Source organism: Cyprinus carpio, chromosome A18, assembly GCF_018340385.1.
Source record: "Cyprinus carpio isolate SPL01 chromosome A18, ASM1834038v1, whole genome shotgun sequence".
NCBI lineage: Eukaryota > Metazoa > Chordata > Actinopteri > Cypriniformes > Cyprinidae > Cyprinus > Cyprinus carpio.
In genome coordinates, this window is record NC_056589.1 from 18,669,725 (window position 1) to 18,697,351 (window position 27,627).

The 27,627-nt window shown below is 35.9% G+C and overlaps 1 protein-coding gene across 1 annotated transcript; it reads right to left on the reverse strand.

Annotated features, from left to right (window-relative positions):
• Nucleotides 1-4,453: 4,453 nt before the first annotated feature.
• On the reverse strand, nt 4,454-27,577 carry ranbp10 (RAN binding protein 10). The gene is made up of 15 exons (XM_042775238.1): nt 26,688-27,577; nt 20,371-20,482; nt 19,129-19,181; nt 15,097-15,264; nt 14,952-14,974; nt 14,039-14,223; nt 13,789-13,901; nt 11,944-12,052; nt 10,228-10,376; nt 9,502-9,694; nt 9,198-9,334; nt 8,057-8,202; nt 7,674-7,785; nt 7,347-7,488; nt 4,454-7,014 (listed from the first exon to the last, which is right to left on the reverse strand). The coding sequence occupies exons 1-14, from the start codon at nt 26,884-26,886 to the stop codon at nt 7,358-7,360; spliced, it is 1,830 nt and encodes a 609-aa protein (XP_042631172.1). The 5' UTR covers nt 26,887-27,577; the 3' UTR covers nt 4,454-7,014; nt 7,347-7,357.
• Between the last annotated feature and the right edge of the window lie 50 nt (nt 27,578-27,627).

Sequence of the window (27,627 nt, forward strand, 5' to 3'; positions counted from 1 at the left end):
AGTCTGAAAGAGAATGTAGCTTATTCTAAACAGCCTACACTCAACAACTCAACACCTCACACTCTCACACTAAATTAATAGGATATATACATATACATTAGAAAAGCAAAACAAAAAGAGACATCTGGAGAATTGTGAACTGTCGCTTTGTTTTGTTGACCATATTTAATTAATAGGTTTTATTGGTATACTGTAGATGAAGTAAATGAAAAGCGCTGGGTTTTAAGGAGAAAGTGATGGCACGTAAACTACATAGAACAGCACACAACTGGAGCACCAATAATACCACATGAGCATTATTTTTTTGTGTATGTCAATGTATATGTATAAATAGAAAAATGAAATGACAGACACTTTTGTACACTAGGAGCCCTTTTTATAAAAAAGAGCATTTTATATATGTGTAAAATATGGAAAGTATTTTTCTTATTCTTGTACTTTTGTATGTATATTAGAATTCTGGAGAGGAGGTTTCTATTTCTTTTGAGTATCACAAACAAAACTGAAATCTTTAGACGCTTGTGTTTTTATTATGATTAGATGGGTCAAGGTGTACAATGCTGTGAATGTTAAAAGCGGATTATAAAATGTTCTATCAAGATAATAAAAGTATTTAAAGTTTATCTGGTTATGTGTTTTGCTCAAAATTATTTCAATTTTTACTTATATTTAATGAAATTTTGCAATGAAATTTATTTAATGTTCAAATCAATCTATATTTTGTCGCTATAGTACTTTTAGTATTCATGTATTTTAATATTTCATATATTTCACCAAATGATGATAATAGAATTTAATTTGGGACCTGTGGCTTATGTTCCTTATGATTTCAGAGAAAATATTGAAAAACCTGGTTATTTCCATTTTAACAAGATGTAGAATCTGTATGCACTTCACCCACTGTACAAAGATTGAGCATTATTGCATTACATATAAAGGATACATTATATTTCCGATACATTATCTCAGATTGCAGAAAATCAATGTGATAACACATCACATCACATATGTCTACATCCGTATGTCTACTTAAATCATAGCAAAGTAGCTTTTTCCAAAACCGAAACTAGCAAATAAAAAAAAAAATAATAATCACTAAATCTCAATACTCAAAATCTTAAAAATGACCATTATCAAAATTAAATAAAAAAAAAATAATAATTACAAAAGCCACTTACACCTGTTTAATCTGCAGAAGGACTCCACATGCACAACTGGATGTTGCATAAATTTGATCTGACAGAACTTAAAACTAGACTAGAACTTTTTAATAAATGCATTAGCAAAAACCCATACTTAGCCAATACGAATGTTAAGAGCCACTGACACCTGTTTAGGGGATCTGATTAATTATTAGTTTTGTTTACTTGTAGAGTTATTGATCTCCTGAGTACTAAATAATATGCACATATTTGTCAATTTATTTAAATATTTTAGGCAAATATATTTAGCATGTTAATTGGTTTAAATATTCAAAGTAATTTAAATTATAATGACATATTTTAATATATACTGTGATATGGCATCGAGGAGGTTTACTGAGGTCATCGGCTGAGGTGTGAAATAGAGGGATTTGGCGCTCTCTGCTGTCTAATGCCGGTAATGACGATTCAAATCTGTTTCTATAGTTACCAAACGGCTCTCACGATTCTCACCTGCAAATATACATAACAGCTCATTTGTAAATTGATACAGAATAATGAATAGGCACAGAAACACACCAAGAAAGTCCTGTCAAACGGCCAACCGCGGAATTTTTTGCAAAGACTGGCAGTTACTGATGATTCAGGTAACCGATCCTTTCAGGTGTGAAAGTGTGAATGCTCTCTCAGTCCTGCATTCAGTTCAGTCACATCGTTAATGCCATGTGTGTGTAATATTTGAGGCCAAATCTTTTTTTAAAAATTGACTACATTTTTTTGTGACCTACATCTAGAGATGCCTGTGGTGGTCTACGGTGAGCTTTATGTGACAAACTCTTCACATTAAAAGAGCTAAACATGTTACTGCTCTTCATGCCTAAATGCTTATAGTTATGACTTTAAGAAGATGGCAAGCTATGTTCTTATCATAATTATTTATAAACACCAACACAAATAATGTTATGTTTTCACGGAAGGGCAAGAGGTCCATGTCCATGTATTTCCACATCCAAGATATCCCAAGAAAAGGAGCCCATCTTTAAGAGCCAATCTTTAAAATCCTTTTACTTCTTCATCAAGCCACGTTTGTGCATTAATTATCTTATTTTTTCCTATATGGGCCATTCTACAGAATTTGTCTTAACTGCTGTCCCACAACCAAAAAACACATTTAAAAAGCATTTAAGTATTCAAATCTTAGATGTTTTCTAAGATACTTCTATTCTCTATTGAAACCCACAATAATATTTAAAATATCAGTAAGCTTAATATATATAAAATCATCATTTATTGGGTACTTTCAGTTGGGAGGTGGCTGTCCTGAACCCTAACCTCTAGATTTCAACTTATTAAAATGATATTGAAATCATTTTTGTATTTATTAAAAATATATATTTTTAATTCTTTTGAAAAGCCAAGTTCAAAAAAAATATTTATTTGATATATTTTTTGCGAATTATGAAACTTTATGTTAAAAAAAAAGTGTCCCACATTTTCCATGTCACTACCGAAACAGTGCATGTGTTAGTCCATTGGCTGAGACTGAAATGAACTACACCCCTACATTTATGATCAGGAAATATTTATGTGTGCCTTTCACTTACAGCTACAGGGTGAGTAGATAGACCCCATCATTTTGAGGTAAATGTGTTCAAAAGTCTGAAAAATCGGTGTGTAACTCCAAGGAACGTCACTACTGAACAACTTTTTTTCTGAAAGTAGGCACACTTTTTTGGGAGTTATTCCATATCATTTATTTGTGTAGCAACTGTGCTAGCTAACTATGTGCTGATTAGCATCTTTGAGATGATATTCTTGTTCAAAAGTATCTAAAATTGTCAATACCAAAATAGTCACTACCAAAACATTTGGTGGACCTTCTGTAGTGACATCGATAATAGTGACATCGATACAATTGTCACGATCGAAACATGTCATTATTGTTTCGGTAGTGACAAAAGGAAACACATAACCCTCATAATTGGGGGAAATAAACACAATTTCAGTGCAGTTTTTTAGTATTTTAGTATGGAAGTTAAAATTCTATAATGTGATGTGGTTGCTACCAATGCATTACTGTCACGACTGAAACATGGAATGGAAACATGGAAAAATAAAGTATACTGAATTATCAACTAAGATGTTATGATTGGTTTAAAGTATATTCAATCTAATGAATCCTTAGCTTCGAAATAAGTATGATCAACTTTTTGCCTTTTACAAAGAAAAATTGGATTCAAAATACAAATCTCATAAATGACACTTGAAATATTGTTTAAAATATAACTGTCATTGATTAACCTCTGAAAAAAAATAGCAAAAAATTTACAATGTAGATAAATCAAAATCTTGTAATCTTGTAAAAATAAAAAATATTCTAATTAAATTATTATGAAAGTGAAAAGAAAAAAAAAGTGAAAGTGACGTGACGTGACATACAGCCAAGTATGGTGACCCATACTCAGAATTGGTGCTCTGCATTTAACCCATCCAAAGTGCACACACACACTCGGAGCAGTTGGCAGCCATTTATGCTGCGGTGCCCAGGGAGCAGTTGGGGGTTCGGTGTCTTGCGCAAGGGCACCTCAGTCGTGGTATTGCTGGCCCGATACTCGAACCCACAAGCTTATGGTTAGGAGTCAAACTCTCTAACCATTAGGCCACGACTTCCCCCCCTTATTATTACTGTTTCGGTACAAATTTGGGGAGAGGACAAATACTACAAAACTTTCTGAAATTACAATATGAGAATTAAACAAACAACAAACATAAAAATTTACCTTGAATATTATACTTTGGGGGATGTTTTTAATCTTTTGGAAAATGACACATTTTTAACTCTGACTTTGGACCATTTCTGTAGAATGGAAGTATTTTTTTTTTCAGTATATGCAGGATAAATATTTAATTATATTCAAATGCATTTATAAAATACTGACACTGTAAAATCCCTCAATTGTCTTTCCCCCACAAATATTTCTAGTGCATCCACATGCTGCATTGGGCTTTAATCTGCTAAATAAATGAATACAAATGTAGGTGTAATAAGCCACATATCTCAATACAGCTGGTGTGAATAAACACACACAACAGATATACAATAGATCCTAAACAGTATTTATGTCCATGGAGATTCTGAACCCATAATTTGTCTTTTCCTCAGTTCCCCCTGCAAAACCCATAGATCTGCATGTTGCTACACATATGTTCCTGAGCCATATACATTTTATGGACTCAATATAAAATGTGCAGGAACAATTCATTTTAATACAAAGAAACAATGTCAACAAAAGAACACAAAACAGACACGATTTGCTCATGGATGTGTATTTTAATAAAAATAATTCTGTCAAAATTAAACGAGTACAATATTTCTTTATCATGTTTCCAGTACATAGGTATGTCTCTCTTTTTTTTTCGTTTTTAAAGTGTTTTTCTTTTTTATGTTGTTTTAAAAGTTTTAAAGGTTCATGCTAAGTAGAGGGTAACTCATTTCACAATTTCTAAAAGAAAACTCAAATAAAATTAAAACCATGATAGAAGTAAATTGTGCACAGCTTGCTGTACTCCATTCCGTTCGCCCTGCTCCATTGTCTTTTGAGGCAGGAACATCGCCACATGACTAAGAAAATCTTGACAGATTTGAAAGATTTTGGCTACTTTCTTCCCTTCCATTAATGTACGTAGGTCCCTATTTAAAGCCAATAAGAAATTCTATGATGGATTATTTTAAAACGACAATATTAAATTATGATGAGCTCCAAAACATACTTGGCATTAACTCAATCATAAGTAAAAAGTTACACAAGATGTCCCCATGCAACAAGATACCACCATTTAACAACCAAATTGACCCATTTTGTGGAGTAAAATGGTAAAACAAGATTGTTTGGGATCAGGATGTGTAAAATTCCCACCCCACACAATCAGATTGACACACAAACACTGCTAAAAACAAATGGTGGGGCTATAATCTGTGATTTTAGCGCCTATATTCATTATGTAACTCCAGAGTTGGGAAGGCCAACTTTATTTTTGCTATTGAGGAGCATGTGCAACCTTCCAGTGACCCTGTGACTCCAGCCAGATGATCTGCAGGTCAACCTGCGCTACACATACCTTCTGTTAAAATGCCTGTCATGACACAGCAAGCTAGACAGCACTGTCCTAAGAGTAAACGAGGTATAACTGAAATGAACAAAAGCAGGTGTAGATATAGGAATGTAACAATCTCATGATGGCCAGCAGCAAAAAATGTGGGAAATAAAATTGGCTAAGCTACATTCAACACCACGGCGGCGTGCTGGCAAGTAAAATGCTGGGTTGACATGGGATCGATTTATGGTTTTTCCTTCATGGATGATCAGATTAAAAGAAAGAAAGAAAAAAAGTGTTAAGTGCCTGAGCCAGTTAACGTCACATTTACAAAGGCCAAGAAAAAGATTGTTAAAGGACATCAGGGAGGGAAAGACCAAAACAATTGCACTGATATGAGGTCGAAGTGAAGTTCTGGAGCAACAAAGATGATTGTAATTTAAGGAGATGTTCTAGGTGCTAAATAAATATATATATTTTTTGTTTCTGTTCATTTGCAGGAACGCTGGGTCAGTCAATTGTCTTGCATGCTGCAAGTTCATACTCTGTCCCTCCGTTACTGAACAGGAGAGGTAGACAGATACAGTAATGCATCATATGCATTAATTGGAGTACAGTGCATCCAATGGTAAGAAACTTGAACAACAGTACTTAACAGCCAATGAAACAACCAATAACAAGCTGAAACGGTGTCAGTTTGTAGTTATTAATCTAACAGGAGAACTATCAACACAGTGACACTATTCACATGGGTATAAAACGTACAGACTCCGTATACAAAGTTAGTCTGTAAGCTTCAGTGGAGCTTCTCAGTAATCAAACTACTGAGCTTAATTTTCTTTTGTCAAAAATGTTGCGTTTTTATTTGGTACAGCCACAAATATCAGAAAACCACTTGTTAACTTCAGTATACCTAACTTAAAACTTAAAAAAAAAAAAGAAGTGAAGGTTGACATTTGCATGATACCCACTGCTATAAAGATGGTAAAATATCAGTAAAATAGATGCATTTTTGGGCAAAGGTCTATGGTTGAAAATATAATTCATCTACATTGGACCCAAGGGCAAGTCTGCGTCGTCGCTGTGTGATTGTGTCTAATCAAACTCGTGCTGGTGCCTGAGATACTAAAGTAGCTTAAAAGACACTAGGAGCCATGCATTATCTCACCCTCTCTTGCACACTTACAGCAATGAAAATATTGTAAGGTCACACTTAATTCACGTATGCGCAACACCAACGTCCATTTAATTCCTAAAGGGGCTGTTAAGGTATATATAGAATTTGCTTGTACATAGAAAAGGACCTGCTTAAAAACCCACAGTATGATCTGGTGAAGCGACACACAAATATCCCGCTCTGACGACAAAAGAACATTTGTCTAAATACCTGAGCTCTGACTGAGAAAAACCAGAGTGCGTAGCTCAAATTTTCAGTAGGAACTTACCATTATGTGTATTTTGATATGCACTGAATTCACCCATGAAAAAAAAAAAATAGTTTGGGAATTTGATTTGTTTAAAGATGAGCACAACAAACTGACAAAATATAAACTAAAATAAAAATGACTAGATAAACAGAATAATTAATTCATCTTTAAATAGTGTCACACAATTTGTATTTGATAATACTAAATTAAAAAGAAGCCTCTCTTCTCATGTTTCTATTCAATCTGCTCGGCTGCTTCTGGCAAACGGCAAGCGACACACCAATTCAAACGCGTGTTCTCGTCATGGCAACCAACTGGAAAGTCCTCCTCTTAGCTGTCCTGAACACTGCCTGAGGGAAATACAAATAGGTTATGTATTTAACACAGACAATAGAAAAACTGGGATAGTTTAAGAAATCTAAAACAAAATTAAACAGCCGAAAAAGAGGCTAAGTAAAACAAAAGAGATTTTGCAACACTTAACAAGACCTATAAATGTGTATTCAAACATAAACAAAGATTCAATAAAATGACTAAAAAATTAACTTTAGTTGTCATATTATTATTATTTCAAAAACTAATTCTGACTTGAATTAAAACAAACTAAACTAATAACCTAAACTAAATTTTACAACCAAATTTCTGTATAAAAATAAAAATCTAGGATTTCTCGTGCTCTCACCTGGACTGGCGCTAGTGCAAAAAGTTGTCGACTCTGGCGAAGGAGCAGGAACCGGAGCGAACCCTGGCCATCAGCTGCACGCACTCAGTGGCCTGACCCAGAGCCAGCATGAGTGGAGGCTGTTTGGGCAGATTCTGAGACTCTGAATTAGGGAAAAGATCACAGATGTGAGGTCATTAAAACTAATAAATAACAACTTGTGGCCATGTTACCAGACCCTTACAAGCTAATTTATTGGTCTCATGTGACTGCAGCCAGATTTAAATTAAAAGGCCTACATAAGAGATCATGTTCACAGAACTTACTAGTGTGTGATCTGAGACCTACCCAGAATAGCGCTGTTGAGAGCGGAGCAGATCGCCTCTCTTTGCATGGGGTCCAACTGCTGGCCCACGGGGCAGTTCCAGGGGTCTGAGTACGCCAGCAGACTGAATGCATCCTGAACACACACAGACACAAACACACACACATTGCCGAGTGGCCACAAGTGTACTGCTCCCCACAGGGCTAATCAACTTTCCACTTGAACTGTGTATTTACATCAGCAACAAACAAGAGGCAGAGTTAAACAGATTAGTTTATACGCTCGGAATTTTACTGCAAGTCTAAAATAGACCACTTCACCAATATTTCCATATAAAACTGATGAATTATGATTGTACATTTTCACTATAACACCCTACCCTCCTCCTTCCCTCTGACCCTCCTACCTGCAGCATCTTCTTGTGAGTGGCGTTCTTGCCGTACTGGCGGCAGAGCTGCTCGCTGAGGGCCTGGAGCTCTCTGCCGAACTGGATCATTCTCTCCGTGGCCGCCTGGTTTCCGCCACACAGCTGTCTAGAGCTGCAGCTATCATCTAGAGGAGCAGACAAATCGCAATGAAACCACAAAAGCAGACATGTTTGCAACTCGCACATAGCTATTGTGGTTAAATAATTGCTTCAGTATAGTACAGCTGGGAAATCTCACTTAAATTGTTTTATTAATCTGAGGCTATGTTTCCATTAAGGGAGTGAAACTACTTGGAATGCAAATATCGCCAAATGTAACGTAATGTTAAATAATATAATACAATATAATATAATTCAAACGTTTAAGATGTTTTAATGTTTTTTTAAATCTCTTAGGCTCACCAAGGCTGCATTTATTTGATTGGTAATACAATAAAAACAGTAATATTGTGAAAGAAAATTTTTATATATTTTAAAATGTATTATACATGTAATGGCCATTATTTCAGTCTTCAGTGTCACACAATCCTTCAGAAATCAGTCCATGCTGATTTGGTGTTCAAGAAACATTTCTTATTATTATTCATGCTGAAAATTTTCACATTTTTGTGGAAATTGTGAAATCTTTTTTCAGAATTTTTTAATTACTAGAAAGTTTCAAATAACAGAATTTATTTGTAAAAATATTTTGTAACATTATAAATGTCATTTTAAGATATCCTTGATAATTAATATTAAAATATTAATTTATTTTAAAAAAAGTTACTGACCCCATATAATATAATATAATATAAAAACAATATTCCTCCAAATAATAGTCTGAAAAAAAAAAACCCTGAGCAGTGGGTGCTATAAAAAACTACACACTTTACAAAAACTTTGCAACTACAAAAGATACCACTCTCTCTTTGTAACCTTGGAGAAAAACATTTAATGGGCTGAATTACAGAGAAGCTCAATTTAGCAGCTCTCAAGGGGGAGAAGGACAGAGAAAGAACTAGTCACTTCAGAGTGAAGAATGAACAAGGGATGAGAAGAATATTTTTTAAAAGCCGTTCTCACAGTCAGTATGATGCTGAAAGTTCTGCATATGTGGTGTGTGTGCGAGCATGTCCCGTACCTGCTACTCCATTGCCAACACTGTTGTCATCCGCCTGCAGGATTTCCTGGTGTTTGTATGTGCCATTCATAATGCGAGTTGAGCTTTCTGTCACGCCGTTGCTGTAATGTTCTGCCTCAATTTCCATCTCACTATCACTGTCAACACACCAAAATACACAGTCAACAGCAGAGCTGGTCTCTGGATAATGTAAGTACACAACATTTGTGAACAAGTTCAATTTTATATGCTTGGCCTTGCTTGCATGCAACCGCATATTCTGTTTTTCAAACCCACAATTACCATCCCAAACAACAACACAAACCTAGTCTCCTGGTTGCTGGTGGCACTGTGGGGCTGTGACTTGGTGGAGTCGGTAGAGTTGGACTCTGAGTAATTGACGGAGGAAGGAGAGGAGGATGGAGAGGAGGAGGCGGAGCTTACGCCTGTGTATTTGTTGTGGCTCTTATTTTTGTTAGTAGGGGTGACCCCATTACTGCATGTGGGACTGTCTGCTCCTGAGTCATGAGGAGAGAAAAAAACAATGAGAAACAGTATGAATGAAAGTGCATCACTTCAATTGTAAGTTACATAAGCCACCCAACTGCAGTAAATAGTTGGGTTAATTTGATTCATGCTTTCAGCTAACAATAAGACTAGTTGGCTCAAATAAGAAATAAATGAAAAAAAAAAAATTAAATAAATTAGATTTGTAATAAAATAAAAAGATGTAAAAAGTACAGATCATGGTGGTATTGTTGAACTGAATTTAATATATTAATAAATTGACATTAATAATAATAATAACAAAAGAATGATTTAACTGCTTTTAACTGCATAGATTTCTACCCTACTACCCTTAATGAGCATTTAAGGGAGAAAATTGGTTTAAATGACATGCAAATAATGTCACAATTTCAATTTGTTATTTTTTCTTTAGATTCTGGGATGAAGCAAGGAATTTTTATGACTCAACCAAATACATTAAATCACAAAGTGTTTAACTTTTAAGTGACACCAAAGATGTTAGTGTGGAGTGTGTCAGTGTTACCTGTGTTGTGCACGTGAGCATTGGTGGCTCCGTGCCGCGGGCTCAGGTTGGGGGAGCCGGGATAGCTGTCCTGTGATTTAGGAGAGTGGACACTAAAGCACCGTACCTCACTATCTGTACCATTCACCATCTCCACAAATTGCCGACACCTAAGGGACAGCAGCAAAAATCACTTTCACACTCACTTCAGACCTGCCAATCCATTCAAATGTCTGTCAAGCAGATTTCTGTTATCCATTATGCCTACTGACTGACACTATCAGCTCAGCAATTCATTAAACTGTCTGCTTGTCATTCAACTGTTATCCATCACAGAGAGAAAGAGGAGTCAGCTCTCAGTGCTTCCTTCCCACACATCCTAGCACTATTCCCACAGCAGCATCTGACATCTGATGACATCCAACAGTGCAATTAAATAATAACACGCATGCACTTCCATGTAAGGTTTTATATATATATAATATATTTAGACCTATATAAATCTGATTCACCTTTATGTCAAAACATAACAGCCCACATTACACACACGCAGCAAATGCGCCATAAATGCTAGTAATATGTTGAAAAAAGGGTTTATTGCTCTGTAGTGCTTAGACTGATTGTCTAAATGCAGTTTGCTTGAGGAACAAAGATCAAGTATAAACAAAATACAAAATACAGTATAAACTGTAATATCGTAAAAATATTATTACAATTTAAGTAAATATTTTATATTTTAAAATGTAATTTATTCCTGTGATAGCAAAGCTGAATTTTCAGCAGCCATTACTCCAGTCCTTCAGAAATCATTCTAATATCCTGATTTACTGATCAAGAAACATTTCTTATCATAATCGACGTTGAAAACAGTTGCAGTTTTTTTTTTGGTGATGCACTGCTTTCAAGATTTTTTGGATGAGTAGAATGTTCAAAAGAACATAATTTATTTGAAATATAATTTTTATTTTTTAACATTATCAGTGTCTTTACTGTGACTTTTGTACACTCCCATCTCTGCCAGCCGAAACCAAAACTATTTTCCCCATTTACTCTCAATAACTTTTGTTTTTTATTTTTTTAAGTGAAAGTAGATATTCAAACCTTTCCATTTCTTTAACTTCAGCTACTGTTTGAAACCACTTATTTTAGTAGGTGGATTTTCTAATTGCATGCAATTTAAAAGTCACTGCTCTCGCCAAAACCAAGATAAATATAATAATAACCAAGATAAATATTTGGAAGTATGGCCTGCATATTATAAAAAACATCCACAATTCAACAGAGTAGCTGACGTATGACTTGTAAGCATTACTAAAAAATAAAAGTTAGTTCAAAGGCAGCTCATTTTCCACCTTATGCAATAGTATGACTAATCGTATCAGAGCAGCTCAGACCAAAGCAACCATGACCCTTTTTTGCAGCCAGTGTATGTTTTTGCTATAAAGTCAAGTAACAAAAATAGAGCCAATTCGTCAGATGGACCATAGGGCACTTCAGAACCTTCATTCTGTATAACACAGAGTAAAAGATTGCCCTAATCCCAGGCAACATGTTTTCTGAGTACGCTTTTACTATGAAACTCCAGAAAGCTGTGGATGTTCGAATACAACTGAGCTCTACTGATCCCCAGAGTAGAGAACACATTTTCACTTGTTTCAGGATTTAAGCAATTCCTCTTGATCCATTCCAAACAAAAAGGCACACACATGGTTCTCAGAGGCTGGCAGACATACTCACTTCAACATGAAGAGTAAATTTGGGTTGTGTTCTAAGAGTCCGGGGTACAACTGCTGTGTTGCGTCAATGGCTTCTCCAACACGTCCTGCCAATACCAGCTTCTGTATTCCTTTAAGCACAAAGAAGAAACAACTAGTGTGTTTTGCTTTTGTTGGTCATTTCATACCTTTTTTATAACTCAACAGTTCTCCCTAAGGTCCACTTACAATGTTAGTAAAGTGTTTTGAGCATTCATTATTTAGTTTTATGATCATTTTCCTCATCTCTGATCCTTTTAAACAGGTGTTTTATTACTCTTGTGCTTTTAAGATCTATGTAACTGCCCTCCTCACAGGTGAAATGATAAATGGCACTTAGATGCAAGCTAAGGGTTTGCTGTCTGAGGGTTTGCTGCCAATATAGTTTTTAAATGTTCCATTTAAATATAGTTTTAAATGCTCCTTCTGTAACAGCCTGTTTGCAAAGCTTGAATCACATTGTTACAGATTCGCATAATAATGTATAATTAAATATTCAACCCTGACAGATAAGAACAGGGTCATTTAAAATAGGGTGACCCTAACATCCTTTTTTCCTGGACTTGTCCTGGCCAGGTTTTCTAAATTGCATCAAATGTCCAGGCCTTGGCTTTTTGTTACTTTTGTTTGCATATTTGCTGAAGGTAATAACTTTAAAGTAGTTTGACCTATATAGTGCAGGCATGTGTACATATTCAACCAATTGTGGCGTGCATGAAAGTGGGATCTACAGAGAACGGTTAAAGCAATGAAACGTTATATGCACAATTGACCGCTGCACCACGCTGCTTTTTAAAGCTGAAAAAACTTCAAAAAGCTGGAAAAGCAGCGTGATGCAGCAGGCAAGGTTGTGCATATAACATTGCATTGCTTTTTTCAGCTTCTCGTGCATGCATGAGCACCATGTTTTGTATGAGGACAGTAGAGAGCATGTAAATAAGAAAACAAACCCAAATCCTGGACATTTTAGCCAATTTAGAAATCCTGGCCAGAACATGTCAGTGAAAAGGAGGATGTACTGTATGGTCACCCTATTTATAAAAAAAAAAAAAATGCATTTCATTTTTATTATTGGGATTTTTCAGGATATGCAGAGCTGTAGGTGCTACACACACACACCAGAAAAAGCAAGGTTTGGAGAACAGTTTACACTTTTTTTGTTCTTCTTATTTTGTTTAGGAATTATAGAATCAATGCTTCATACTGATTGACATCTGAGTGAGTAGTTTTGAAGTTTAGTTTCAATATACAATACATATTCTTTTTGCAATGGAGAAGTTTTAAATTCTGAAAGCTACAGCATACTTCTATTGTACATTGAACACTGAACTCTTAACTCAGAAGATCACAAAAAATTTGATTACTTGTGATAATACCAACTTTCAGCATCAAATTATACTCCTATAGACTCTGCCTTTCTTTGCGAGCAAAATTACACATAACATTTAATTCATCTCATGGCTTATACTGAAATGCATTCAACAAGATTTATTAAATTCACTCAGTTGTAGCCAGTGCCAGATAACTAATTATGCTAACATTAAATATTCAGAGTGTTGTTTAAAGATGCTTTACTATAACTCTAAATGAGAAATTGATAAAATACTCACAACTTTACACAAAAAAGCAATAGTTTTGCTTATTCTGTAAAACATTATGTTATATTTTCCTATACCCAAACCACAAATGACATGGGAAGACCTGAACTCATGACCAGTGTTATGTCTACATTAATTCCACCACATATTCAAATCACACAAGAAATAATTATCAATTTATTTATTTCCATTTATTTTTAGCTAAACCAGTTGACTTCGTTCATACTCACTCTGTCTGTTTTTTATGGAGGTTTGGTCCTCTTGGATCATGGTCTCTGTGGCTCTGGAAAAGGCCATTGCTGTGGCACAATACCCATGATGCACTAGGTAGCTGGACACCATACTGCAGATATAAACATAAAAAGATTAATATGGGGAGAAGAAACATTATGAATCACGAATTAGCAGCGTAACATGAAGTAGATGTTTTTAATCATCTTTTAGACTGCTGAATTTATTATTAGATGACTGGCTGCTCACTTCTGCAGAACAGACTGCCAGTCTCCCAGTCTTTCTCCGATGGGGAAGCGGGCAATCATGCTGTGGATCTTGGCCCTCCATTCACTCATGTAGTCCTCAATGTCAAACACAAAAGGCTGCTGGCCAAAATTAGCATCTACTATCTCCCCTGGAGTCTGTAGCCCTACTGTAGGGTACAGGTTAGGCTGAAATGAGAGACAGAGACAAAAAGAGAGAGCTGAGAGTCTGCTCAGAAGGTCTACATGAACACAGTCAGTAATTCTCAGCACAGGGGATGTTTCAGACACACCTTAACTGGCAAGGCCTCAAATGAAGCTCCATACAGAAACATAAATCCTAATTTGCGCTCATAACTTGACTACACCACACCATACCATCAATCTCCCATTAAAAGGTATTTATTTAACAGTCGCAGTGTAACTTACAAATGACGAACGCTATAATGCAAGCGATTCATCCTAAGGGGAGAGTAACATGAGAACTGCTGCAATACAAAGATCCAAAGTTGGGCAGAAAAGTACAAGCTAGCACAGAGATACAGGCGTAATAGAGGCCTTGACGTGAAAAATAGAAGTATCAAGATATTTTTGATACAAACATTTTCATATAAAACTGATTTGAGAGTGGCATCATTTTAGTATAATTTATATACTAGAATATATATTATCCATATTAGTTAATTTGTTGTGTGCTTTTGTCATTTTTTTTTTATATTTCCATTTAGCCCTATTTTTTACTTATGTTTCAGCTTTATTAACTGTAGTACTAGACAACTAATTATCGTTTACGTTTCTTAAGCTTTTCATCTAATATTTATACTTAATTTTCTTAAAATAAAAAAATTTAAAATATATTTTTAATCATTTTAGTTTTAGATTACACTGTTTAAGAGAGGTCTGTGTGCTTTACTTACTGGCAGATCTGTGAAAGCCACACCTGGAGGAAAAATAACAGCTTAGTATTGTGGATTCTGAGATTACATAAGAAAGATATCAAAAACTTTAAGTTGAGCCCCGAAATTGATTTCTAATGATTTAAGCATTCAATTAAATTATTACCTAAACTGTGGCCATTCTTGGTGTAAAAGCATGTGTTATTGATGAGGTTCACGCAGCAGCCAATGACGTCGCCCGTTGTGAAGGTTGGGCCATACGGTTGGCCAGTCCCTGAAGAGCAAAAGGAGTGTCCATCGTCACCATGGTAACCATAGGAGTGCTTGTCCCAACCTGAGGTGAGAGAGAGAAATGCAATCATTAAAATGGGTATCACTTGGATTCGCCATCTGCATTTCCTGCACTGGTGTTTGGGGCAATTCTGTAGAGTGGATATAAACATGCTAAAACATGTAAGATGGCGATGACAGTACAACACTTTTACTGTAAGCTGAAAGCAAAAGCAAATTAGCCGAAGTATGAAATAATCAAATATGCATGAGATGTCAACAATGGTGTTGCACCCACGTAGAGATCTAGGAGGGCACAGATTTTGCCAGCTAATAAGGAATCTTGTTTCTGCCTCTGTACTGATCGTCACAGAATAAGTCGGAGCTGATCTTAAGCCTGCAGCATTTGATATGCCATCTGGTCTACAGCATCATAAAATACTGCTTCTTACATAAATTATAAGCATCATTCCCATAATTGTGCAGAAAAGAATATGTGGTGGACCCTTGCTGGGTAGGCAGCAAAACTCTGGGATAAAATAATAAGGGTGGACTACAGCAAAAACACATTTAGGTCCTGACTGTAACCTCTGACGTTGGCTTTCCAGCTGTTCTGAAACAAGTACTGCATTTATGGCAGGCACAGTTAGGGTTTTTTATAACAACATGAAGAAAATGTCCTTTAAAATGCTACATCCACCCCGAGGCTCGTTCGGTGGGCAGCTGGACAAGTCTGTGTGTAAATTTTACAAGACCATTGAACAATTCAATAAACCTCGCACTGCCTCAAACCACCAAGAGGAGGAGTCCGTTTACATCACTGACCGGGCCGATCTGACTCAAAACATGAATGTTGGCAGACAATTGTGATTAGTACATTATAAAAATGGTATTGCGTAAGCAATTATATTTATGGTCACTATGCAAAACGGAGTAAACAAGTGCATTCTGTGAATGGCAGACTGAACAGATGCAAAAAGAAGAAGAAAAAAAAATAGAAAGTAAAGCAGTGGCTGTAGGGGGCTTGTGGTGTGGTATTAGATTAATCTGCAGAGCAGTGTGGGCAGGGATATTACTCCTAAAGCAAATCTCAGTGTTCCCTTCATGCTAATGAAATGGGCAGAACTCCAGTATGGGATCAGAGACATGGAGGTCAGCGGGACGCGTAAACCCATTACACTCAAACTGCACACATGCCCACACATGCAAACATATAATGTGCCAATGCACCATACATTCTCATAACAGACCACAGTGACTTCAAGTGATTTAAGTTAAACAGCAAGAATCAAAGGTTACGCATTCTTTCTTTGCTTGAACATTTGGGCGGTGTTATGCAAATCTTCCCACATTGTGATGTAGACCTGTTGGGGGCGTGTTTAAACAAAGCGTTTTAGGAGGGCATGGACGAGTCTTTTATAAAGAATATCTCTTTGGGTTTGAGACTTTAGTCTTTGCAGCTTTACAGATCTTCTTTACGCACCCAGCGCTTCTAACACTCCAAAGAGAAAGGAATAATTGAAATCGCATCATATGACCCCTTTAAACTTTTTCATTGTTGTTTTGTCATTATTGTTAGTTGTTTGTTGTGCAGCAATTTAAAGAGCTCATCTTTTTTTTTTTTACATTTTTTGATTGCCACTGTTCTTGAGGTTTGTGTGTCTAGTATTGAGTCCTACAGTATGTTCAACCACTTAAATCTATATTCTGAATATCTTCGTTTTGTAGGATGCTTTACAAGCAAAGAAAATGGTGTCCATTATGGTAACTATAACATTTCATTATGTTCTTGATTCCATCATTATAATTTTACTGAGATAATCTGATAAAGGAATAAGTCCATGTTTGTCATCCGTACCTACAACCAGAGAAAGAATATCATGCTGTTGGCTCTAAGCACTAAACACACCAGAAAATACAATGGCCACCCGACATGCATTTTGTCTACAATTCCACTATATTCCAAAACGCTTCGAGACAAAGAGTGGTACATACAGAGAGCACAGGGTCCAATAAACAAAGTTGTCATCAGCATGCACATGTCAAATTGGCTAGATTGCTCCGAAGCGTTTCAATGGCCTCAGGCACAGTATAGAAGCTAACAAGCAATCAACAAAGTCACTTGATTGATCAAAGGGGTCACAGGAGGGTGACATAAACCCAACTGTGCCCAAAATTCTTCTCTCTATTTCTGCATATAGACCTTTCTCTTATGCTCTTGTAAAATAAACCCTACATAATATAAGTTTCAATTCAAATTTCAAATCAAATAAATTGTGGTTCTAAAAAACAAAAACAACAACAAAAAGCATCACAGTTTCCACAAAATTATTAATCAGCACAACTGTTTTCATCACTGATAATAATAATAAAAAAAATATTCCTTGAGTACCAAAATCAGCAAATTAGAATGATTTCTGAAGGATCATGTGACACTGAAGACTGGAGTAATGACTGCTGAAAATACTTGACACTTTATAGATAAATATAGAGCTAATATGTAATGTAATGTTTCTACAGCAAGATGTGATTCGCACGCTGAATCTATTTTAATATTCTTCAAAACAGGTTACTAATTTCATTAGTGTCTACTTGCATATTAGATCTTAATGAATGTGTCAACCAAACTAAAGCTAAGCTTATTTACACCACCTGTTCAATTCAGTGTGTTTAATTAAGCAACACATTTTGATTTAAATTTAATCTGTTTTACTATTAAATTACATTTCAATTTAGTCAGATTTACTTTACATTGTCAAATCATACTTGTGTACAAACTGATAGAATAAAGCAGTCAACATATTTTTCAAATTACAAATATTATGTATATGAGTGTACTCCACATACTATAGTCAAAATATTCAGTCACATTTTCATTATAATAATTCAAACACATTTCATTTGGTTTTTGCAATCAAACTGGATTATGTTTGGTTATTGTTTAATTTTTCATTCCAGTTAATCATTGAAATGAACTGGTTCAGTAGCAGCTTGACGTCCTCTGGTGTGTAAATGGATTCTCTTTGAGAATGAAAAGATTTTTTTTTCTGATTAATTTTAACTTTTTGTATGAATAATTATGACAAGGCTTTGTGATCTCAGAACATTCTGGACACCAGGTAAAATCCATTGAGGAAAACCAATAATGAGATCTAGGTCTCTACTCTCCTTCCTCTCCTTTCCTTTGAGGACTCATGAGAGAAAAAAAAAACGCATCACAAAGTTATTTCCTGAGATTACGGTGCACAGAAAGAAAAACCTTGCGATGTCTCTGCATTTGCAAGGTCATTCCCACAGCTAATGTTTTTCAGGACATGTTGAGGCCCGCTCTTGGCCTGAATTACAGTCTTACTGTGATAGAAAGATATTAAAAAGTGAAAGATGGAAAAAGTAGGAGACAAATGGTCTTAGGCTACAAGACTATAGCCAAAAGTGAACTGTAATGTCAGCTTTGGCCTTTTCATGAAAGGATTCATCAGTGCTCACTACTGCAAAGGAAAAACATCTCCATAATCTTTAATCAAAATGCAATAACTTCTCTTTTAATCTTCAAAGCTCTTCTTCCTAAACAACTTTCCTTTTTAGCTATCTCCAATCACCTGGCTCCATTCTGGTATGTAACGCCCACTTTTCACAATCCAATCATTCCTGATGAATGAAATCAAGTCCCTCCCTACTTTTATTTCTCTAATATTCTGCTAGAATTAAAATGGGTTATGTACACCAATTTTTTTTTACTTAAATTCACTTAATATGTAACCAAATAAAGTTACTTTTTAAGTGGCCTTTTATTTGGGCTACAGAAATGTAACCTCACCCACTCAATAGTCACCCACAGTTCACCATGACCACAACCAAACATCCCATCCCCTCTCTCTACAAAAAAACAACCACACACACACACACACACACACACACACTAACTCACCAGGAAGTCTGTTCATGTTGACCCCCTGGGCAGACAGTCCAATTCCCATGTACCTGCAACCACCAATGAGAGAGGACAAATGTTAGCTTTACTAAAAATAAAGACTCAATGATAAACAATGAGGCTGCATTTAAACCATACACGATGCTACTGATTTCTTCAAACGTGAGAACAAAAAAGGTCCATGGCCTGTTGTCAGTAGTGTAGCGATGTATAAAGCACAGCTCACACAGAAGTCATTTTTAAAGCAATGAGAACCTGACTTTTTGTGTCGGTCAGTATGCGGTGAATATTTGACCAACTTGAACCTGTTGTGAAATCTGCATGGGGACATCTTTTGCTGTCACATAAAATTCACGGTTGTGTCGATTCCTATGTAAATGACTGGTTTTCACCAGTGAAAAATCACAAAATAATAGTAAATATGACTCCACCTTAATAAAATAAGAGAACAATCAAGTTCAATCAACTGTGATTAAACTCAGTATAAGCCCCTGTGCACAAGGTACTTTGGAGAGAGAGTTCCACAGCCTGGGACCACAGTGACTAAAGAATGACTCGACACTTTTCAACAGATTTAGGCACGACCTGTAAGTTGCAGTTAGATGGCCTAGAAAAACATTAGTGATCCAGCAAGAATATATTTAGTAATCATTGCAAAATGGTGACAGGAAAGGGTGGAACAATTTTCCATTTATTTTTGGACAATGCTATCTTCAAACTGAAGGCATGAAAAATACTTACCAAGTAGTGACTCAAGCATTACGCAGGGTCAACGTTTCATAGCAATTATCATTCTGATACTGTGAGATTGCTTTATTTTAATTTCAGAATATTTTATAATTTGGATTGTTATTTTGCTTTATTGATAACTCCACTCAAGCTACATGAATTCCACAAGTTTGTGTACAACTTAATATTTAATAATGATTTAAAGAGCATCTTGTGCTTCAGTGGAAGCAAGAACATCTGTACAAGGAGTCACATGATCAATGTCTCAAATTTACTAGGTTATCTAGAAATAGTACAGAATATTAAATATTACTTAATCATTTTATCATGTTGTTGTTGTTTTTTTTTCCCAAATCCTAAGATTTTAAATGTTCTCTCAGGATTTTGAACCCCACTATATGTAAAACAGATTAATAAAAAAGTCACCAAATTTTACAGGTGATGCAACTTTCCAAATGATGTAAATATCATAAGTAAAATGTACAAATGCCAGAAGCTGTTTGCACTTACCCATCCCTTCCTTTGCTTACGATCTTCACCTCAAAGTAGTAGATGCCACAAGCGGCAGGGATAGGATGGGTGGCCCGTACAGACGCTGCATCTTTGTGGTTTTTTCCATGGCCTAAAGCAAGACGGAAACATTGAGGGAAATGAGTCACTGACCAAACATACCCTCTGGTATAGATGACTGTCCACATACATAACAACAAGGTTCAGAGATGTTTTTAAAGGCACATATGCCGGGTTTTCAGCTAGGGATAGGTCACGAAAGTTGATGACAACAGGCTCCATCAAACTGTTTTTAAATGCTTTCCCTTTAAGTAATTTTTTTCATGTTAAAATACCCTCTCCTAACCCTTTTTGATATGCAGAGGCATCTATAATTACACTGAGGTTGTGTTCCCAAAGAGTGCAAAAAGTGTGGCAATAAAACATCACTCTGTTTGTCTGAGTGGTCCGACATGTCAACAGCTCAACCAATGGCAGGGGTTTGTGGTGGGACTACCTGTTTGTGAGCACACTCCCTGTCAACAGTTTGTTGGTAAATGAGGAGTGTTTGGGAAACCAGTCTGGTAGCAATCATTTTTGCATTTACATTTAGTCCAGTTACTGGTGCAGAAATTATACACTGCACCTTTAAAAATTATCAGAAGTCAACATGAAAACAAAATGACCATTTACTTTTTAAGAGACTACTCTAGTCTTAATGTAAAGATTAATCAGTGTTTAATTCAAAGAAGACAAAAATAGTTTTTAATAGATTCTAAAATGACTTTCATCCTCTGCTGACATCATCAAGCCCTCTTATTTGTTTAGCTCCTCCCCTTCAAATGCAAAAGTCCGTTCTGATCTGGTAAACCCACTTTCATGATACCTGATGGATAAATCAATTCTCATACTGCTTCACTCAAGTCACATTATGAAAACAAAATAGGTTTTGAATGCCATTTAATGCTGTCTTTAAAGTTAAATGCTATAACTTAAATTCTTCTCAATTCAATTGTGAGAAAGGAAGTTGGCGAGTGTCTTTGTTGTCTAAGCCTCCATTTACCATAGCAATGTGCTCCAATCTCCTAATCCAGTTTCCTGCAGGTTGTAACACCTGCCAGCTTTAATTCACACATGGTATTAGATTCTGCACTAGACTTCCAGAGTCTCATGTTTAACTTGTCCGTGCGCACGTATATGGACATTTCAGTGTATCTTTGCGTTTATGTGCCCTAGACCTGTAACATAACCCTCACCTAAAGTTTGATTGCAGGACACCAGGTCACGTTGCTACTGTATGGGTTTTGAATACAAAAATGAGCATACGTATATTCACCATCATCATCATCATCTCTGATTACTGTAATAATATTAATCACTTTTATTTTTAGCTTTCCAGATTCTGCTAGGAAGTCACAATAGGTTTGTCTGCCAAACCCAGACAAGCATTCATAATCAAGAACACACACAAAATCTATTTATAACCACAGCTCATACAACCAGAGTAAAGGCAGACGACCCTGTATGTGCAAATCCCCAACTCTCTCTCTCAACACACACTACAAATGCACATACGTGTGCACCGCCCTCTGCTCGCTCACACACTCAATCTATTTATACATCATGCCATGACCACACCATTCTAGGAGGACAGAACAGCAAGAGGACCCTGGGTGATTCTCTCCTTCTTTAGTTGCTTGTCTGTCCGTCCCTCCCTCCCTCTATTTCTATGCCCAAAATGTTTAATGCAGAAAACACAAACAGCTTTCATACAAAGACCCCCCCTCCACAGCACAAAAACATATCTCCTCCACATCACACAGCTCCTCTAAAATAAAAAACAAAAAAAAAATAAAATAAAATTCAAAAAAAAAAAACATTCAAATGCACAAAAATGTGTTTTGCCATACCACCACAGTGGCGTCTAATACCACAGTGGAGCAGTTGTATTGCTAACCGGCACAGCCCTAGAATTCTCTCGTGACATATGCTGGACTTCTCCAATCATTTAGTCCTCTTAAACTCCGCCCCTTTCTTACAACTGACATACTGCACGCTCATTAAAATCATATCTCTCCACACAAAAAAAAAAAAACATTATACAAAAAAAAGAGATACCCCACACATCTCTTATATTTTTTTTAAAAAAAACAAACAACAATAAAAAAAAACTATCTGTTGCTACTTGCATTTTATCACAACTTTAATTGTCATGAAAATAATGTCAAAATGCATCAAGCTGATTCTAATTTGCTTTACTTACAATTATTAAATATTAGGGATGTAACGATTCACTGTGAGCTGGTTGAAAATCGATACAAATATGTGACGATTCAAATCGGTTGAGATGTTAAACGAATTGCGATACATGTGAGGTGGGTGTTTATGTATCTCTGAGGAGAACTGACTGTCTTTAGAAATGTTTAGATAACACTTTCTTTTCATCTCTTCTCTGTATAACACATATTAAAGCAGTGTTCATAAGAACTAAGATGCTTTGTTTACAGCCAAAAAAAACAAGGAAACGCTGAAATGCTGCTGTTCCATAAGCGCCACCTGCTGTGAGAGAGTGAATCTGTGTCTCATTCAGCCCGTCTGTTGTCTTTGTTTCATGCAGATGTTTTATGTAGTATAGTTTCACAAAACTAAAGTCAGAATATTCTGTTTTTGTTTTCAAATTTCAAATTACACAATCTAATTTGGTTATGTATTCAGCATCTTTGTTTGGATTGTGATTCCAATGCAGTGGTTGCCTCTAATTTTGAATAGAAAGAGCACAGGCAATGCCTTTGTTTAAATGAAGAGGGTTTTTTTTGTCTTATTTATTTGATTAGATGTAGGGTTTGTTTTAAAATTTCTATTTAGTTTTGTTATTTGACATATTTCTTTTTCACAAAGAAATGTGCAGTATTTTGTCCAAGCAATAATAAAAAGACACTTTTTTATTTATAATTTGTCTTAAATATAATTTAGTAAAAAAAAAAAAAATCATGAGAAAATCGAATCGTGAAATCAGTATCGTGAATCGAATCGTGAGTAGAGTGAATCGTTACATCCCTATTAATATGATGGGAAGAAAAATCATTTGAAAAAAAAAAGAAAAAAATATTAATATCACAATACAAAAAAAAAATCACATTTCTTTATACTAAATACTATTTATTTGATTTTATTTATTTTTTTATTTTTCATTTGTTAAATATGACAGACACTTCTTTGTCAAATTCATCAATGAATATAAAAATAAAAATAAACACATTGGAATGACATTCATACACTCTCACATAAACATACACTAAATCAAAATTGCACCACAAAATTGCACTGCTATATGGTAAAACTCCTTTTCATAGTTAAGGTTTCTCTGTCAAAACATCTAAGGCAAACTGTGGGTGCTGTACAAGGCTACAGCTGGCACCCATAATAACATCAGCTAAGCAGGCAAAAAAACACTACAATATGAGAGAACAAAGACACAGGGAGAGAAGATTGGGAGTGTTGTGCTAGTGTTAGCAAACAGGGTTTCACAGCTTCACAGAGACACTAAAGGGAAACGAACACAATCTGGTGATGTCACCGCACCGACTGAACATGCATGATTGGCTCCTCAGACAGGCAAAAGCCCTCTATAGACAAACATTTCAGAGCTTAAAGGAAACACAGAGTCCAACAGACAGCACAGAAAATAGACAGCAGCCCACCAAATGGCACAGAAAAAAATCTAAGCCTATGCTATATTTGTATTTATTTATCTTGCATTAATCTTCTCACAGGAGGTGGTGTAAAAACAATATCTGCATGAATGTAGTGCTGCAAAAGTCACATTTCCTCTCTCTATTAATGGGCTCACATCCTTGTCAGTGTGACGATGAGTAAAATGAGGTCCACACTGGGAACAAACCTAGAGAATGAGCCTCTGGTGTCTTTTCTTCTTGTTTCATCATGCAAAGGCTTGGCTATTTTTTATACATGCTTCCTAAATAAAGATGGAGAGCCATGTGGGATAATATAATATAACATGGTATAAACTTTGCACAGATTTTCTTCACACTATTTGACAGCATATGTCTATTGTCTTTACTTGACGGCAACACAGGGTTACCTAAAATTCAGTCTACAGAAATAGAATCTGATACACTGGCCAAATAGCACTGAAGGTTAATAGACTGCAGGTTAAATCATTCATTATGTGGAGCTGCTTTAAATATTTACATTTACATTTAGTCATTAAGCAGACATGTTATGTCATTTAGCAAATATGCTGCTACAAGATGTATAATGGCTCTATTTAAAAACAGATTATAGTAACAAGCCTTTGTTTTATTCTAATCTAATGTAATCACTGCAATCCTGCTTTGAGGATAAACTGACCAAAACAGTCAGGATGACATAACAGAAACAATGATCCTTAACACCAAAGAAAGAATATCAGTATATTAATATCATCTGACTATTAAACTCAATACTTGGCTAACATCAGCCACCTTATGAAGTGGTAAACATACCCATAGCCTGAAAGGAGATAGTTGTCAATGAGGTACACTTTTCCACAGACACAAAGCAGTGTACATTACCAAAATAATGCAGCATTGTTCATTGATGTTTTAAAGGGAATGAACTAAACTATAAGGATAAACTTCCCACCGGGCCTGAGCATTGACATAAACAGCTGTCAAATGCAACATGCACCAGTGACCCTAAAATGGTAACTATCCTAAAGTATCGCACAACATGCCCACAGTAACAGACCATCAAATCAGAATTAGGTGCTTTATAACAGCATTTGTGCCTAAACTAAAAATAACCAGGGAACATGCCAGTAACATTTCAGAAATCTGTCAGACAACACAATAAAGCCTTTTTACAAACCTAATGATTCATGTAGATGCTACAACAAAAGATTGTTATAATGACATAGAATAACACTAGTTTAAATGGCTTTTTAAATGTCAGTTTTAATGTCTAGTCCGGAAAACTACTTTATAATTCAATTAAATATCATACTAGTAGGTTTAATTGTAACACACACTTCTGTTTAGTAAATGCATACTAGCATCAGTTAGCACTCTGAAAACCGGAATGTATACTAGAAACTATATTGTTCCAACTACCTGAAGAATAAGTAATAGTACTTAACGAATCATTACTAGTAAACTGGAATAAACACCAGTCAAAATTACAATACATACAATACTAGACAGGAATGAATAGTTGATATGTGAACCACAGAATTTCATAGAATTCAAAATGGCAAAAATGTGTAATTTGTTACTAAGAACGATGGAAGTTATTTGGCACTACTGGGACAGCAACTTGTGGCAAGGAATAAGTACTTGTAAATAATATAGGCTATAAGGGACTAATTAAATAGATTCTACTGGAATCTGAACGACTAGTCTAGTGTATGTCTACTGAAACTGAAAAGACAGCAGACATTGTTGGATTTCTCAGTAGTGATTAAAAAAATGATTAAAAATAAATACTAGTTAACCTGAAACAAAAAAAAAAAAAATTAAAACCTACCCACTAAAAGCTTATATTGTGCTTGGTGGTAGTTCTTAAAATTGACTGCTTTATTATGTATTCTCAAAAAGCATGTAACCTTAAACAGCTGTTAAACAAAAAAAGTACATCCGCACTGGGTGAATTCACAGACCCCCCTTGGGGCGACTGGGTCATTCGAAACGCCACAACTGTTTAAACAAACTAGTGTTGCGGAATTCGAATTCATTATTACGGCGCTCCGAAAGATTCGCTCTGATTCGAATCATTCGTCAACACAAATACGCACATGTTCGTGCGTCAAATACGCACCTAAAATCATTTCCAGCGATTTGTTTAGTTGTGATGCGGCGCGCGTCCTTCTATAAATCACCCGATAGCTGATACACAAATACACTTATGCAATGCGGAGGAAATTAACCAGCATTTCCAAATTATTGCAATGGTGTAGCTGCTTAGCTGCCCTTATTGCCCTGCCGTGGCTAGCTAGCACCAACCTTGACTAATTCACCGAAAGGGAGTTCAAAACAAGCTCGGCAAATCAATAACACTTGATGTTTATGACATGGTAATATGTAAAAGATAGGTGTCCAAAAACTAGACTCTCCAGCCGTGCTTATGCCCCAAGCTACTCTCGCTAGCCGAATTCTGACATGATGGTTTGCTAAATGTCAACCCATTTGGACATTCCTCTTTCCTTCTATGCAACAAAGCAAAGGGGACGGAAAAAAGCAGCTCAAACTAGATCGGGGAGATTGCATATATTCGAGTGCAGCGAACCAGCCGGGATTGTCAAGGCCTACGGGTTGACAGTTCAGCGTGTCACATCTGTATACCTTTGTAATGCACCCGCAGATTATTCTGTGAGAGCCCGATGTAGCTGTACTTATCCTTGGGGCTCCAAGACCGGGGTAAGGGGGTCTCTTCCTCATTCACGGCCGGGTACAGCCGCTTCAAGCGCTCGTTTAGCTCATGCTCTTGATAATTAAAAGCAGGATCTCCTGTTAGCAGGCTCCCCGCTCCAAGCTCTGCCATTTTTGCTTATGTTTTTGTATTCCTCCTAGGAATCCTACCCTGTTTTGCCAATCCGCTAAAAAGGAGCGAGCGCTAGACTGGAGAGAAGCAGCAGCGCTGAGATATCCGCGGATAACAGTGACGTGTGGGTACTGTAGTTGAACACAAAGCCCTGCGCAGTGCACACTGCTGACACGAGGGAAGTGCCATCAACTACATGACCCACACCGAATTCAATCGGGGCTGTTAGACAGTCTAGGATTTGTAGTTTTTAACACAACTCCTAAAACTGTCGCTTGAGCTTGTACATACTTGATTTAGATCAAAAGCAAAGCGTGTTTGTTGCCTCTCGAATCAGTGATTGTCGTTTATTCAAACGTGTGCTGATGAATTTGCATATAATTCAGCCTCTATCAGTGTTTTGACGTATAAGACTTCATATAATCCTTATATTTAACGGTTGGTCTGTGAAGAAGTGGTTTACTTTATTAACTGAATTTTAATAGTACGGTTCGCTTTCCGTGTTAACTTTTATAATAAAGTGTTTATACATTAAACGCTGTTGTGGTTTGTGTCTTTTTTTAAATATATTAATTTTAGGGCGTTTTTACTGCCAGTTTAAGTTAACTGGTAAAAACAAATGCATTATATTAGAAAATCAACGTCACATTTAACTCTAACAAGACTTTTTTTTCCCAACAAGTTAACCACTCTTTAGTCTAAAAAACAGACGGGCTTAGAAAAACAAGATACTCGGTGGTG

Coding starts and splice junctions, on each gene's coding strand:
- ranbp10 (XM_042775238.1), bottom strand. CDS start 26,886: ATGGCAGAGCTTGGAGCGGGGAGCCTGCTAACAGGAGATCCTGCTTTT. Junction 12,053..13,788: donor CTCCATAAAAAACAGACAGA/GTGAGTATGAAC, acceptor TTGTGCTTAAAG/GAATACAGAAGCTGGTATTG. Junction 7,489..7,673: donor TCTCAACAGCGCTATTCTGG/GTAGGTCTCAGA, acceptor TCCCTAATTCAG/AGTCTCAGAATCTGCCCAAA.